Raw genomic sequence first — 13,407 nt, 5'->3', positions numbered from 1 at the left:
ACTCTAAAAAACAAAGGAGATATCCACTTATATACATGAAACTGAGTCAGTGTGCAGACTACAGCAATGTAGTGTTACTTAGTTAATGAATACATCACACTGATTATTGATTCCTTCAGTTTTTACAAAAATCATTTACCTGTCTTTGTACATCCATTCATCCTCTGAAATTTGTAAGGAAGGTATCAGACAAAACCTCCCAAACATTAAAAAGTGGTTGCTTACTTTGCAGTAACTCCTGTGGTAGAAAATAAGCACCCTGTGAAGTCTAATACGGCTGTTTCATTTTAGAAATGCTTTAACACGTTGTTTCCTGTAAGTTCATTTATTATTAAAAATGAAGACAGAACATTCATACATTCACACAGCGTAGGGTCAGGCTGATCAGTCATAGGTCACCTGAGCAGTAGTCTGGGATTTAGAAAACCAGTATCCAATTCTTTGCTTTGGTACAAAGCAGCGTCCCATATGTAAAAAGGAATTCTTGAGCCATCCCTACACGCATTAACTCCTGCAATACTTGTTGAGTATTGTATGTATTTTGGAATACATGCACTTGATTTAAGAAATTTCAAGTGATGCAGAATCTACCAAATCAAGGATAAGCTGAACACCACTACAAATAATAATGACTTTTCTCAGCACTGTATCTTATTTTTTGCTTTTTCATTAGATCCATGAAAAAATTGGAGACTTTTTTGTTTTGTGATCGTGTCCCCTAACAAAATAGGATGAAAAAGCTTCTCACCACTAAGCAGATTTTTCAGACATCAGCTCATTTTCACAGCTCTTTTCTAAAAAAGCAAAACACCACTCCCTCCACCACCACATTTCTGGAAAAGGTGGACATCACAACTGGATGCAACATTTTTTCATTTTCTAGCACTATATGCTCTCGCTTCAACTGATAATCTGATCCCTGTTTCATTCAACTTTCACTCAACTTGCATCTGTTTAAAACTGAAGTTTCTTTATTTAAGTACTGACTCCTGTCAGTATTTACTAGGAGCTGAAGAGGACAAATTATGGCCTACCATACCCACAACCACAATCAATAAATGCCCTGCTTACACATGCAGAGGTAATATCACACCCAAGAATCTTTGCATAGATGTAATAATTTTTCTATATAGTTGAAGAAGCCATGGCTTAATTTACACCTACATAAAGGAACATTTTCCTATAGTAAATAATACATTACAAAGACAACGGAAGAAAGGAAATTTTGAATTAATCAAAAATTTGTAGCTGTCACTAGAAAATGGGTATGCAACAAGGTTCTGAAAGAAGAATATCCCATGAACACACACATCTGTTTAATATTACAAGCCAACTGTCAACATCCGAAGTGAAGTTTTAATTTAGTATTTTTTCTCTCTTGATGTTGTACCTTTAGTCAATGCCTTGTGAGAGTATCAGCTTTCTATAAGAAACTGTTAAATATAAAGAAATGTTATTGTAGCATGTTTATAAAATCATAGTTCGAGAACTTTTTATTTTTCTAAAGCCTGACCACAACTTAATTATCTGCAGGACATTCCAAGCTCACAATTGCAAGCTCCAGTTCCCAAGAAATTTTAAACACTATCTACTGCACAGGACATACGGCATTGCAAATACCACAACATGGCAGTGTTTCCAAAAGTCAGCATTAGAGCCTTTAGACATGGTTTTTATTTTCAAGAAATATTTGTTGCCTTAATAATCATTAAATGGTTTTCATCACCATTACATGTTTGTCTTTCACATGTCAGTTTGCTATCACCATTTATTTTTAACACAAGTGAACTAGCTATAAAGAAGACAGATATAATGTATAACATCTTATGTTATACATGAAGTGCCATAAGAGTAAGCAGTAGGTTCCTCTGCAGCTCACACAATGTTTTGCTTCTTTTCCAGGAAAGAGCAAGAAAAAAAACACCCAAACTAACTGCTAAACTGGAGATAAGGAGGGAGTGTGTGTGTGAAACGAAACCATTATTTCAGCCAAAAACTCTCAAAGGAAGGATGGAATTTCTTTAAAAAAAGAGAAATCTCAAAAAGCCTGAGAATTCAAAATTGTTTCTAATCTGCCAAAACATCCAAACCACCTGAAAACATGCAAGAAAAAAAAAACCAATCCATGATGCAATTACATGTTTCACACATGTCAATCTGAAAACCAGACAATACAAGATTTCTAGAACAAGTCAGAATTCCAAAAGTATGTTTTCCTCCCCAGAATACCAATACTCTGTAGAACACCTTCGTTTCAACACATTGCTGACCATCTCCCCTGTCTTCCTGCCCCTTTAACAATATTCTCCCTTCTCTGAAGACTGAGGAGTCTAGCTAACCTGCACTCCCCAGCAGCTGCTGCCACAGGGTCAGGGTAAGGAGTCCCACCACACTCATGGTGGGCTGCTGTACAACCCAGGGCTCTGTTCTCCACTCTTCTTTTACCTGCCAGGCCTCTGGTGTCCATTTCATTCCAGAAACCCCTACGAGTCCTGCAGCAAGATTATTTTTAGTCTTCTAAATGTAGTGGTATTTTACTTTCACCTGGACTAAACATTTGAGGACTTACTTTACTTTCCATTAAAAAAAAATAAAACACTGAATGACCACATAAGAATTCTGATTAGAATATTACTCCATATGAGACATCTAATAAATTTATGATGCAATCCAAGACCCTTTCAACCACGGACCAACATAACGTTTAGAATAATCCTCACAGAACCTCTACCAACATTCACAAGAACCCCCTTTCATACTTGCTATCCAACTGGGACATGGAGAGGTGAGAAACACCAGTCTGTTGCATCTTGTACTACAGAAATTAAATATTCAATTTAGAATAGTGAGATTAAATCCACATTCAAAACCTTTTAGAAATCAATCAAATATCCAGTGGGAAACTTCAAGCAATCTATTATTAATAGTAGGAAAGCAAAGATTGAAAGGAAGTTGGATTACATTTAACTGTATCTGGTTTTTGTTTTGTTTGGTTTCCAAATGCTGGACAATACCTACGGAAATGGAATAGATTGAAATTTAAGCAGATGTAGTACATCCGCTTCTCTATTGCTCTCACCACCTTCCATCAAAAAGGAAGGCAGAGTCAGAATCAAAGGGTAAAAAGGGACAACAAAAACCTCAGGGCTGGTACCTGATCACTACAAAATGTCATTTTGGGGCAGACAGAAAGCTGTGACACGCCACCCTGAAGACAGGAAACCGACATTTTCAAGCAAGTACCCATCATTTAAAATTCTAGGCAATTAGATCACACTGTAATATTTTCAACACATTTTCTCAGAATTGCTGGAAACAATTCAAAGCTCCAATTTTCACCCTTTAATCGCTGTCACTGCTGAAGCTATCGCACCAGGTTTTAGTATTTGCCAGCCTGACACATATTTTCAAACACAGTGGTCTGAAGTTTCATAGACAGAGCATATAATTACATAATCTTTCACTAAAAAATTACATCCTTTTGTCTATGGCAAAGCACAGAAAACCTTAATCCACTCATTACCAAAAATCACGAGGAATCAGCTCAGCATTACAGCAATAACTAATCCTGATGACCAAAACCAGCCCAATTAGCAAAAACACATGTGTTAGTTGAACTTGTTGAAAGCAATGATTTGTAACCGATTTTTGTGAGAAGCTGCAACATCTTTATGCTTTGAAATAGCTGCTCGCTGAGATATAGGTTAAAACCCTTTTTGCTGATCATGTGTGAAGCACAGCATCCTAAATTACGTATCTCCCCACCTTGCTAATATTCAATACACTCCAGATTTCAAAGCAATTGATGTGTGAGGACTCAGGAATTCTGCCTGCTAATTGCCACAGAGAATACTCCTTAGTCCAAGTCTAGATTTAGCAGAAGCAACACAAGTAGTACTTCTCAAATGTCCAAGAAGACCTCTCTCTACCCAACTTCATAAGCAGGATACACCATGCACACAGAAATGAGAAGTGCAGGATGCCAGGAAGAGTCATGGCTAAATTCTACTCTGGGCTATATTCACCAGACTTGTCCTATTTTCAAAAGAGGAGGAGAAAAATCAGAACCTAAAGAACCAGTTACTAACTTCAAGATAAATTAGTTTTATTTTGGCCTCATTGATAATGCCTGGAAAAATAAATCCCAATAGTTAAATCTCTAACAAGTCACACTAATATTAAGTCTGCTTATTTTTAAGTTCATTTCTGTCCCAAACAAGAGATTTTCATAAACATACAGAGCCCAAAGCTTCTAGTGATGGCAGTGTGTCAAAGTACCCAAAATAACAAGCTGTTCTTGCTCCAAGATCTTTGATACAAAACTCGGAGAAACAGTAAAAAGCATAAATGCATCCCTTAAATCAACTAACCTGTAAGTTGCATTCTCGCACTTCCCTTCCTTTCTTTCCTATTTAGATGTATCCTATTATAACCTCCACATGCTTTCCTGCTGTTCATTCTTTTTCTTTACCCATATTTCTATCTCTCATGTTAGACTGTCTCTTCTCCAACATACATAATTTTATTTTCTTCCAGCTATGCCTACTCACTTTCTGTTGTCTTCTATTGAATCACTCCAGATTTTCAAATGCCACAGAAGCCACCACCCTGTCCCTAGCCCACCTTTCTCCTTCTTCAGATGTCGTTCTCATGTAACCTGTGTTGGAAACTATAGATGATAAGCTTCATGTACTACGAATGTCCATAAATTTTATCCTTATTTGTGGCAAGATCATAAATCAAGAACTCACAGGAGGTGTCAGTTTAATGGACAGCCATAGCCAGAAAAAAGTTCGTAGTGACTAGCTACACAATATAACATTTCCTCCAACAACGAAGTCAGTAAAGAACCTCCCACAACCAAACTGGAGGCGAGGACAAAGACAATGTCCTCAAAATGGGAACTGCGGCCTCAGATACTTTTGGACTCCTCAGCACCACATGAGGTCCAGTTAGTCAAAACAAAACTAATAGACGACCAAGGAAAGTTGTCTCCCAAGCCAACTTTCAATCCTGCTGTTCAGTTGCAGTCACAAAATAATTCCCATGGAGTTAAGAATGTACTTCAAAACAAACAAACAAAGCAGTGGGGGACAAGGACAGACATTTGCACTGACATTTCCCAAAATGTAACTCTTCCCCCACGGCCAGTCTATACCCTCACCACTGTTACTGATGTGAGTTTTGCCAAAACCAGAAGCATCACAAGGGGAACATTAGTAAATTGGCAGTTAATCCTGTTGCATTAAACAAGGTCAGCATTGCATTTGTCTCCAAAAATCTTAAAAAAACATCTATCCTCTGCTATTTCCTTTCTGGCTGTTTCTCCTCTACTAATTAAAATTATCAAGTCCTTTCCCCTCCATCTCTCAGGCTAAATTTCTTCTCTAACAAGGATGGAGGAAATGAGAAGTAAAACCAAGAAATGTTCGTAACAAAAACCTAACATTACGCACAATTTGCAGAGAAGAGATAAATCTGAAATCTTAGAAAACCCTACACTGTAACGCCCCACTTGAAAAGTGTCACTTAGAATTGTATTTTCTGCCTAGAAAATGTGGGAGGGAAACCCATGTGCATGCAAAAGAGTACAAAATACAGCACCAGCAGTGAACTTAGAGGAAAAAAGTGACTTTATAACTGTACATGGGAGAAGTCAGAATTAATCCTAATGACCTCAGCTGTGGGCCCAATTTATTAGAACTTACCTCTCATTAAAAGTTAAATGAACTGAAATATCACTTGCTGCCTAAAATCTGGCACAGTCATTAATTTCTAATAAAGACTATAATTGGCTATACCATAAGTAGTATATATTTCCTTGCATCCAAATATTCTTTCATGGGACTTATGTAATCATTAAAGTCAAAGTGATGGTATAAACTAACCTTATTACATCAGGTTAGATTTTTTTTTAGTATAAAACCAAAAACATTAAAGCACAGCATTTTAACCATTTTTGGCCATTTCCCTCAAAGCACTGGTTAGTGTCAGCTATTCAACTACAACAGAAGGAGCTCACTACATGACCATGCAGTCTTTGATGCATTGCCTGTGTTCTGCCATGAACTTTAACCCCCCCCCCCCTATTTAGGTCTATTCTAAACATGGCAAATACATGCCCCATCCTACAAAAGTTAATGTAGCAAGATGGCCTTTTCATTAATTAGGATATTTCTTGTTTAAACAGCTTCGATATAATCTGATGCATTCTGGAGACACGAACCTGAACTTGACTCTGAGCCAGCAGCATAATAATTATTGTCATATTTCAATAAAACATTTAATACTTGGCATTTTGATTTTCATTTACCTTCACTTTTAAAACAGTAATGATGTTACTCCCTGCATCAACAGAGTGGTACCTGCCTATCACCAAAGCTATTACATATCCAAAAGCAGGCAGTGAAAAAGCCCATGAACCTCCCAATCTACAAGCCAACTCTTTTTTCTTCCAATACTAAAATTGTATTAAGCAAGAAGAATCCTTTGTTTGAAATCTCGATCTAATCATCTACTACTGTTTTTCAAACTGGTTTTGATCAGTAAATCCCTAGAAATTTTCCAGTGAGCATGCAGACTTGTCCTTCTCTATTAGTGCAATGTACTAGCTACAGATTATTTACTGTAACCAGACCCACTGCACATTTTTAATGTCTGAATTTTATTCTTGGTACCTCTTCAAACAATCCTGAAAGGGATCAGAAAGTAGTATGGTTAAAAACACTTTTAATGGTGCTATATCAATAATTATGTCATGCTATTCAAGGTGGTCCTATATGGTCAATTTGGGGGACCAGCTACTGTTTTGGGCATTTCTCATACTTTTTTAGGCTTTATTAATACAGTGACAAAGATTAAGGCACTGTAAACACTACATACAAACACCCCAGCCTTTTTCTTCTCTTACAAGAATGCTCTAAATACCAAATTGCACAAATATGGGCCATGTTTGGGATCAAGAACAAAAACATCAGCTCTCCATCTCTTCCAATAGCAATTGGAAGCTACTTTGAATCATCCAGTGGGCTTTGTCCAATTTGCTGTAAGTACACAGGTATGCATTAAAGGCTGTTTTACTCATAGGATGTAAAATAAAACCTAAAAGCTAAAAATTAAGTCAGGTGGCCTTGAAATCAAAAGGTTTCTCAAAATTTATATTCAATGTCATTTGGTTTGGCTTTCATAAGAACCAGTTTTGGAGGCAAGTTTTATGTGGGGATTTTTCCTACTCATTACATATTTGTACAGAGCAGCTGAACATATTTTTGATGTGAATATTGGCCTATCATACCAATTTTTTTTTGAAGAATCAGTTAATCATCCTACAGAATCCATACACAGAAGTTATATGAATAACAGATGTTGCAGCCTCATGAACCTGGCATCCTTATGCATTCAACAGTTTCAAACACAGACATTTGATCATTCTGAAATTCTACATTTAAAGACTAAGAAACATTTAACCTTTCAAATTTTCCATTCTCAAGGATATGTTTTCAGATAGGCCTGGTATTGCTTTTGAAGGATTCATGCTCCAACACTTCATTTTTTAGCTTTCTGCAAAACCTTAAAGAAGAGAATCTCCCTAGCGATACACAAAATTTCATTCATGGCTGCAATCAAGCCCACCATGAAATTCTGTTTGACCATTAATGGATATTTATTTCTGTAATAGGCTGTATCAGCCCCGATTCCATTTCTCCAACACATACTGAACAGTCATCAACGATAAAAAGTGCATTCCTTCAATACACTCAGGTATCTAAGAAAGAAGCATATTTGGCAGGTGGTATTCCCAATAGCTCATCCTTGCCTTAAAAAAGTAACAAGAAAAGCTTCAACAGTCAAGTTTCCTAAGATTGTCTTAAGACAGAAGTTCAAGTGCCAAACACCTTCCAAAGCTGACAACCTTGTAAAATATCAAAATCTGCAGGTTTAAGACCGTGGTAATGTCGTGTACAAGTGCCACATATACTGGGCCTATGCTATACCTGAATTGCTCATGTTTGTCCCCAGGCACGTACTTCAAGGCTGGAGCAGGGACATGCCCAAAGGAAACTGTGACCCTGTAGGAAGCCCATGCTGGAGCAGGCCCCTGTCAGGATCTGTGGCCCCATGAAGAGATGAGCCCACAGTGGTGCAAGTCTGCTGAGTTATGACCCCAGGGGGGATGCAGTCTGGAACAGTCCATTCCTGAAGGATGCACCCAGTGAAGGGACCCATGCTGGAGCAGTTCAGGAAGAACTGCAGCCTGTGGGAAGGTCTCATGTTGGAGAGGTTCATGAAGGACTGTCTGCTGTGGGAGGGACCCCATGGTGGAGCAGGGGAAAGGCATGAGTCCTCCCCTGAGGAGAAAGAAGCAGCAGAGACAATCTGTGATGAACTTACCACAACCCCCATTCCATGTGCCCCTGTACCACTGAGGGGAGGAAGTGGAGAAAACTGGGAAGAAGGGAGGGGTGGAGGGTAGGTGTTTTAATATTTAGTTTTTATTTCTCATTATCCTACTCTGATTTGATCGGTAGTAAATCAAACTGACTTTTTCCCGCAAGTTGAGTCTGTTTTGCCCATGACAGTAACTGGTAAGTGATCTGTCCCTGCGCTAATCTCAGTCCATGATGCTTCCTCTCTTTCCTCACCCCTGTGCAGCTGAGGAAGGGAGTGACAAAACAGCTTTGGTGGGCACCTGGTATCCAGCTAGGGTCAACCCAATATTAACTACATAAGCCTGTAAAAGTATACACTACATTTCAAATAGCTGGGTTACTGTAAAAGTCTAACAGAAAAAGTGCTGGTTTTGTTTTTATTGACCAAAAAGCACTACCATATACATAAAGAATTCTAACAGTATTTTTGAGTTGCAAGCAATGGAAAGTCTGTCACTGTTATTGCAGATTTCTTGTAGGGAATCCCTCAACGATCATTTCTTATCTGGTCCTAGTCAATATGTAACTGGTGAGCAGGTGGCGAGATGCCAGAAACATTCACCATATGTGCAGCATTAGTCACCTTTCATCACGTATCAGCCAACCCAACCTTGTACAGTGCAGCTGATAGACCAAAACGACCCAAACAAAATAAACAGTGATGGGTCAACACCAGGGCAAAGAAAATCCTTTCATAGGCATAACATCCATCTTTGGTTTAGAAGAGCATCCATAGGCAAACAACAGTTTTGTCACAGTTTAATAAATGCTAATGATCAGCAACAGCAGCATCTGCTGCTAACACCACAATGATTTTATATAATTTATATAATTATAAGGTCCCCTCCAACCCAAACCATTCCTTGATTGTGAAGTGCAGGCAATAGTGGAGGCAACTGGACAGAAGGTAAAACACTTCCGAGGGAATGGATCAGAAGTCTATAGCTATAAGAGTATCTAGAATGGAACCTAAAAATCCCTTATTTCCTCTTGATACCACAAATAACTGTGAAACACTTTCACAAAGCATCCAGACACTGTCTAGGGCTAAACATTTATAGAGAAACAACCTGCCCTCAGCACCCGCCCAAGTGCTGGAGTTCTGAATGGAAGTTTTAAAAATTGCAGCTGTGATGATGATGGAGACAAATGTCAGTATGATGCCCTCTGACAGCCAATCATTTATTGAATTCTAGGAATTTACACACACAAATAGTATTAAAAATTAAAAAGACTGCCCTGTGGTAAAACTGAAGGAGCCCGTTCTCTCTAACACTGCAGAATATGGAATATCTGCATCAGGAGATGCAGTGGTGGAAAAAAGGTAGATCTCGCAGGAAAAGATCTTGACTGTAGTTTTATGGACTGGTCTGATCACTGCAGATAGATCCCTACCACTCACAGTGAACAAGTCACTTATTAATTATAACAAAAAAATTGCTTTATATTCATTTAACAGGTACCCAACTTGGTGCCCTCTGCTTAGGCCTCTAAGCAATCACCGAGCTACTGAACATCAAACATCAAGTGTTACAGTTTACATTGTTTTTTTAGTACTCTCTCAGAACTGGAAAAAGTACAATGAGCACAAAATGTGACATTAATATCTATGCTTGAAAACTAAATTATTAATAACTTAGAAAATGACAGAACAAGCTTACTGTGTGCTGTTTAGTCCTAAACTTGTATTTGTGCTCCGTAAGCCTGTCTCCTCAGAAAGTCCTTTTCTCTGAGTTTTAGAAAATACAGTCCAGTACCTTATTAAACATGTGTTATTCAAACCCTGCTTTGGTAACAGACTTTTCTCCCTGTCTTTTACTCCGTATTGAGCAAAACAACCTGCAACAAATTTGGTTTACAGCATGACTGGACTGAGGACTGTTAATAGTGCTGGTCAGCCTTCAGCTCTGTAATTCCTTAACTTCTCAGTGCTTGTCTTTTCAAAGTTTAAAATGTTATAGTTGCCTTTGTATATTTGCAATTTAATTTGTACATTTTGTGATTTGTACAGAACTGGCACTTCAGGGCCATACGGTGTGACAAACCGAAAGCAAAACTGAACACGGAATATACGGTGCAACATTACATGCGCCTATGTTCCCATCTGCTTACAGGAGCGTTCTCTTACGTGGCAAGTAGCATGAGGAAATACTCGTATCAATGCACGCACGGCCGCGGCCCACACCAGGAGCCACAGCCCGCCCGGAAGGGGCCGCGGCCGGCAGAGCCCCCCGGGGAAAGGCGGGCGGCAGGCGGGCTCTGAGCCTTCCCCTGCCGGGCCCGGCTCTCACGCTGCATTCCCACCCTCCCGACCCACATCCGTGGGGGAAACAGCCGCCCCGGGCCGGTCTGCGGGCGACTCTGGGGCCCGCTCGTTCTCCCCGGTCCTCAGGGAGGGCCGGACGTGGAGGCCCGCTCCGCGGCGGGCTGAAGGGGGCTGGCTGCCCGCGGCGGGCCCGGCTGCCGCTCGCCCTCCCCGCGGGGCCCCCCACCCGCCCGTAGCCCCACTCACCACTTCCCGGGCCCTGCCGGTGAAGTCGCTCTTGGAGCGAGAGGCGCTCCGCTTGAGCAGCTCGTCCCTGGCGCTGTCCCCCACCGCCACCCCCAGCGCCTTGTTGCGGGTCTTCACCGTCTTCACGCTGGCCTTGAAGAGCAAGGTGATGTCCACCGCCATGGCGGCCCGCCCCTCAACCGGCGCCGGTGCCGCTGCGCACCCTTCCCCGCGCAACGTAGCTCCGCTCTGCGCGTTCCGGGCCAGGCCGGTCCCGTCCCAGGCCGGTCCGGTCCCAGGGCTCCTGGCTCCGCTCGCTGCTACGGGGCCATGCTCCTCCGGCCTCTCGGAGCCCGCCTGGGCTACAGCGGAGTGTGCCGTACCGGGCACGGAGCCCTGAGAGCGGGCCCACTCCCGCCCGCACAGCCCAGCGGGAGCCAGCTCCTAAGCGGGACGGCCGGAGCGGGGCTATCTCTGTCCAGCTCTGGTGTAACAGCTGCCCTGTGGAATAAAACTGTGCTCCACACAACTTCGGCGTCCGGACCATGTCGCGATGGCTCCGCGGCAGGTGTCACCAGGTGGTGCTGTTAGACGCGGTCTGCCGAGATCTTGGCTTGGCAACTGAAAGTTGTGGCCACACGGGTTAATTAGGGCTGATCAGTGCATATCAGCAGAGCTGCCCTGGGGTCTGGGGTGGCCGCTGGTGTGCGTGCCCTGGTTGTGTACCTGTGAGCGGTACAGGTGGAGAACCCACACCCAGCGATGGTTTCTTCTCTCCTGGGAATCTGACCTCGATCTGCTGCCATCCAGCACTGGGACAGTATCACAGTGGTACCTGGAAGGTGTATCACACAGTTACAGGGCAGATCTCTGAGATCTGACTGATCCTAAAGAAAGCTTTGTGAAACAACCTTTGTTGTTGAGGCAACTTTATTACCAGGTTCTGTGCAGTAGACCAGCTGTGTCAAAGACAAGAAAATATGTGACCAAATAACTAGTAGTGATCTTATGTTTTATTACATTGATACCTTATAATGCTCTGGGGTCCAGCAGATGCGATGTAGTTTTTAACTGTGCTCTCACTGACCAGAAGCACGTTCCCTGAGACAGTCTCCAAAGAACACAGTTTCAAACTCCTGCCTCTCCCTCATGGACTGGAACTTAATCAACCACAACTATTTTTCCTATTTACTCCAGAGTATCAGGCTTTCTTCCTATGCTGATTACTACTCTACTTTCAGTTCAATTCTCATCAGTTCAGCCTTAGCTATAGATTAGCTGTTTCCTTGTAGATCTATTATAATACTATTCATTCACACTTTGTTATTATAGCTCTATTTTAAATGGAGGTTTTGTTGTGGCACAGATGTGTATTTCTGATTAGAGGAATAGGCTGTTTCAAGTCCCTGTCCTCAGTGCTGGATTTACCATGAATATATATTTAAGGTATTAAAAAAGTGGACAACAGAGGAGATTTCATTTTTAATTCCAGGAATGACAGCAGTAGTTTACTGAACTTTGAGCCTTTGCTCTTTCAAGATTAAGAAATTCAGTATAAAAATACTTTAGCAAAGGATAGAAAGCCAACCATATCCTGGGCTGTATCAAAAGGAGCATGACCAGCAGGTCAAAGGAGGTGATCCTGCCCCTCTCCTCTGCTCTCATGAGACCTCACTTGGAGTATTGTGTGCAGTTCTGGTGTCCTCAACATAAGGACATGGAACTGTTGGAACAAGTCCAGAGGAGGCCATGAGGATGATCAGGGGACTGGAGCACCTCCCATATGAAGACAGGCTGAGAAAGTTGGGGCTGTTCAGTCTGGAGAAGAGAAGGCTGCGTGGAGACCCCATAGCAGCCTTCCAGTATCAGAAGGGGGCCTATAGGGATGCTGGGGAGGGACTCTTTGGGATCTGTAGTGATAGGACAAGGGCTAACAGGTTAAAACTTAAACAGCAGAGGTTTAGACTGGATATAAGGAAGAAATTCTTTACTGTTAGGGTGGTGAGGTACTGGAATGGGTTGCCCAGGGAGGTAGTGAATGCTCCATCCCTGGCAGTGTTTAAGGCCAGGTTGGACAGAACCTTGGGTGACATGGTTTAGTGTGAGGTGTCCCTGCCCATGGCAGGGGGGTTGGAACTGGATGATCTTAAGGTCCTTTCCAACCCTAACTATTCTATGATTCTGTGACATATTTAATAAAGCCATGTGGAATTTACACATAGTGTATCAAGTACTTTCAGGTATGTTTTCTAATACTGATTGTCTTCCTTTTCTTTGAATTACCAAAACCAGAGTAAGCATGCTTAATAAAATTCTAGGAGTGTCTTGATCACTCTTGAGTGGTACAGTTGACACTCTGGAGGGAACGGATGCCATCCACAAGGACCTTGACACACTTGAGAGGTGAACTCATGAGATTCAACAAGGGCAAGTGCAAGTTCTTACACCTGGGTCAGGGCAATTCCAAGCACAATAAGGACCTTAAAT

General features: G+C 41.5%; 1 protein-coding gene across 1 annotated transcript in view; it reads right to left on the bottom strand.

Moving 5' to 3' along the window:
- Positions 1 to 11,393, bottom strand: part of STX18 (syntaxin 18) — a 60,653-nt gene extending 49,260 nt beyond the window's left edge. Inside the window, exon 1 of the mRNA XM_034064756.1 lies at positions 10,942 to 11,393. Within this exon, the coding sequence (XP_033920647.1) occupies positions 10,942 to 11,103 (162 nt within the window). The 5' untranslated portion in view covers positions 11,104 to 11,393. The remainder of the gene's footprint in view (positions 1 to 10,941) is intronic.
- Between the last annotated feature and the right edge of the window lie 2,014 nt (positions 11,394 to 13,407).

The sequence above is a fragment of the Melopsittacus undulatus genome, chromosome 7 (genome assembly GCF_012275295.1).
Source record: "Melopsittacus undulatus isolate bMelUnd1 chromosome 7, bMelUnd1.mat.Z, whole genome shotgun sequence".
NCBI lineage: Eukaryota > Metazoa > Chordata > Aves > Psittaciformes > Psittaculidae > Melopsittacus > Melopsittacus undulatus.
This window is presented reverse-complemented; position numbering and strand designations above follow the sequence as displayed.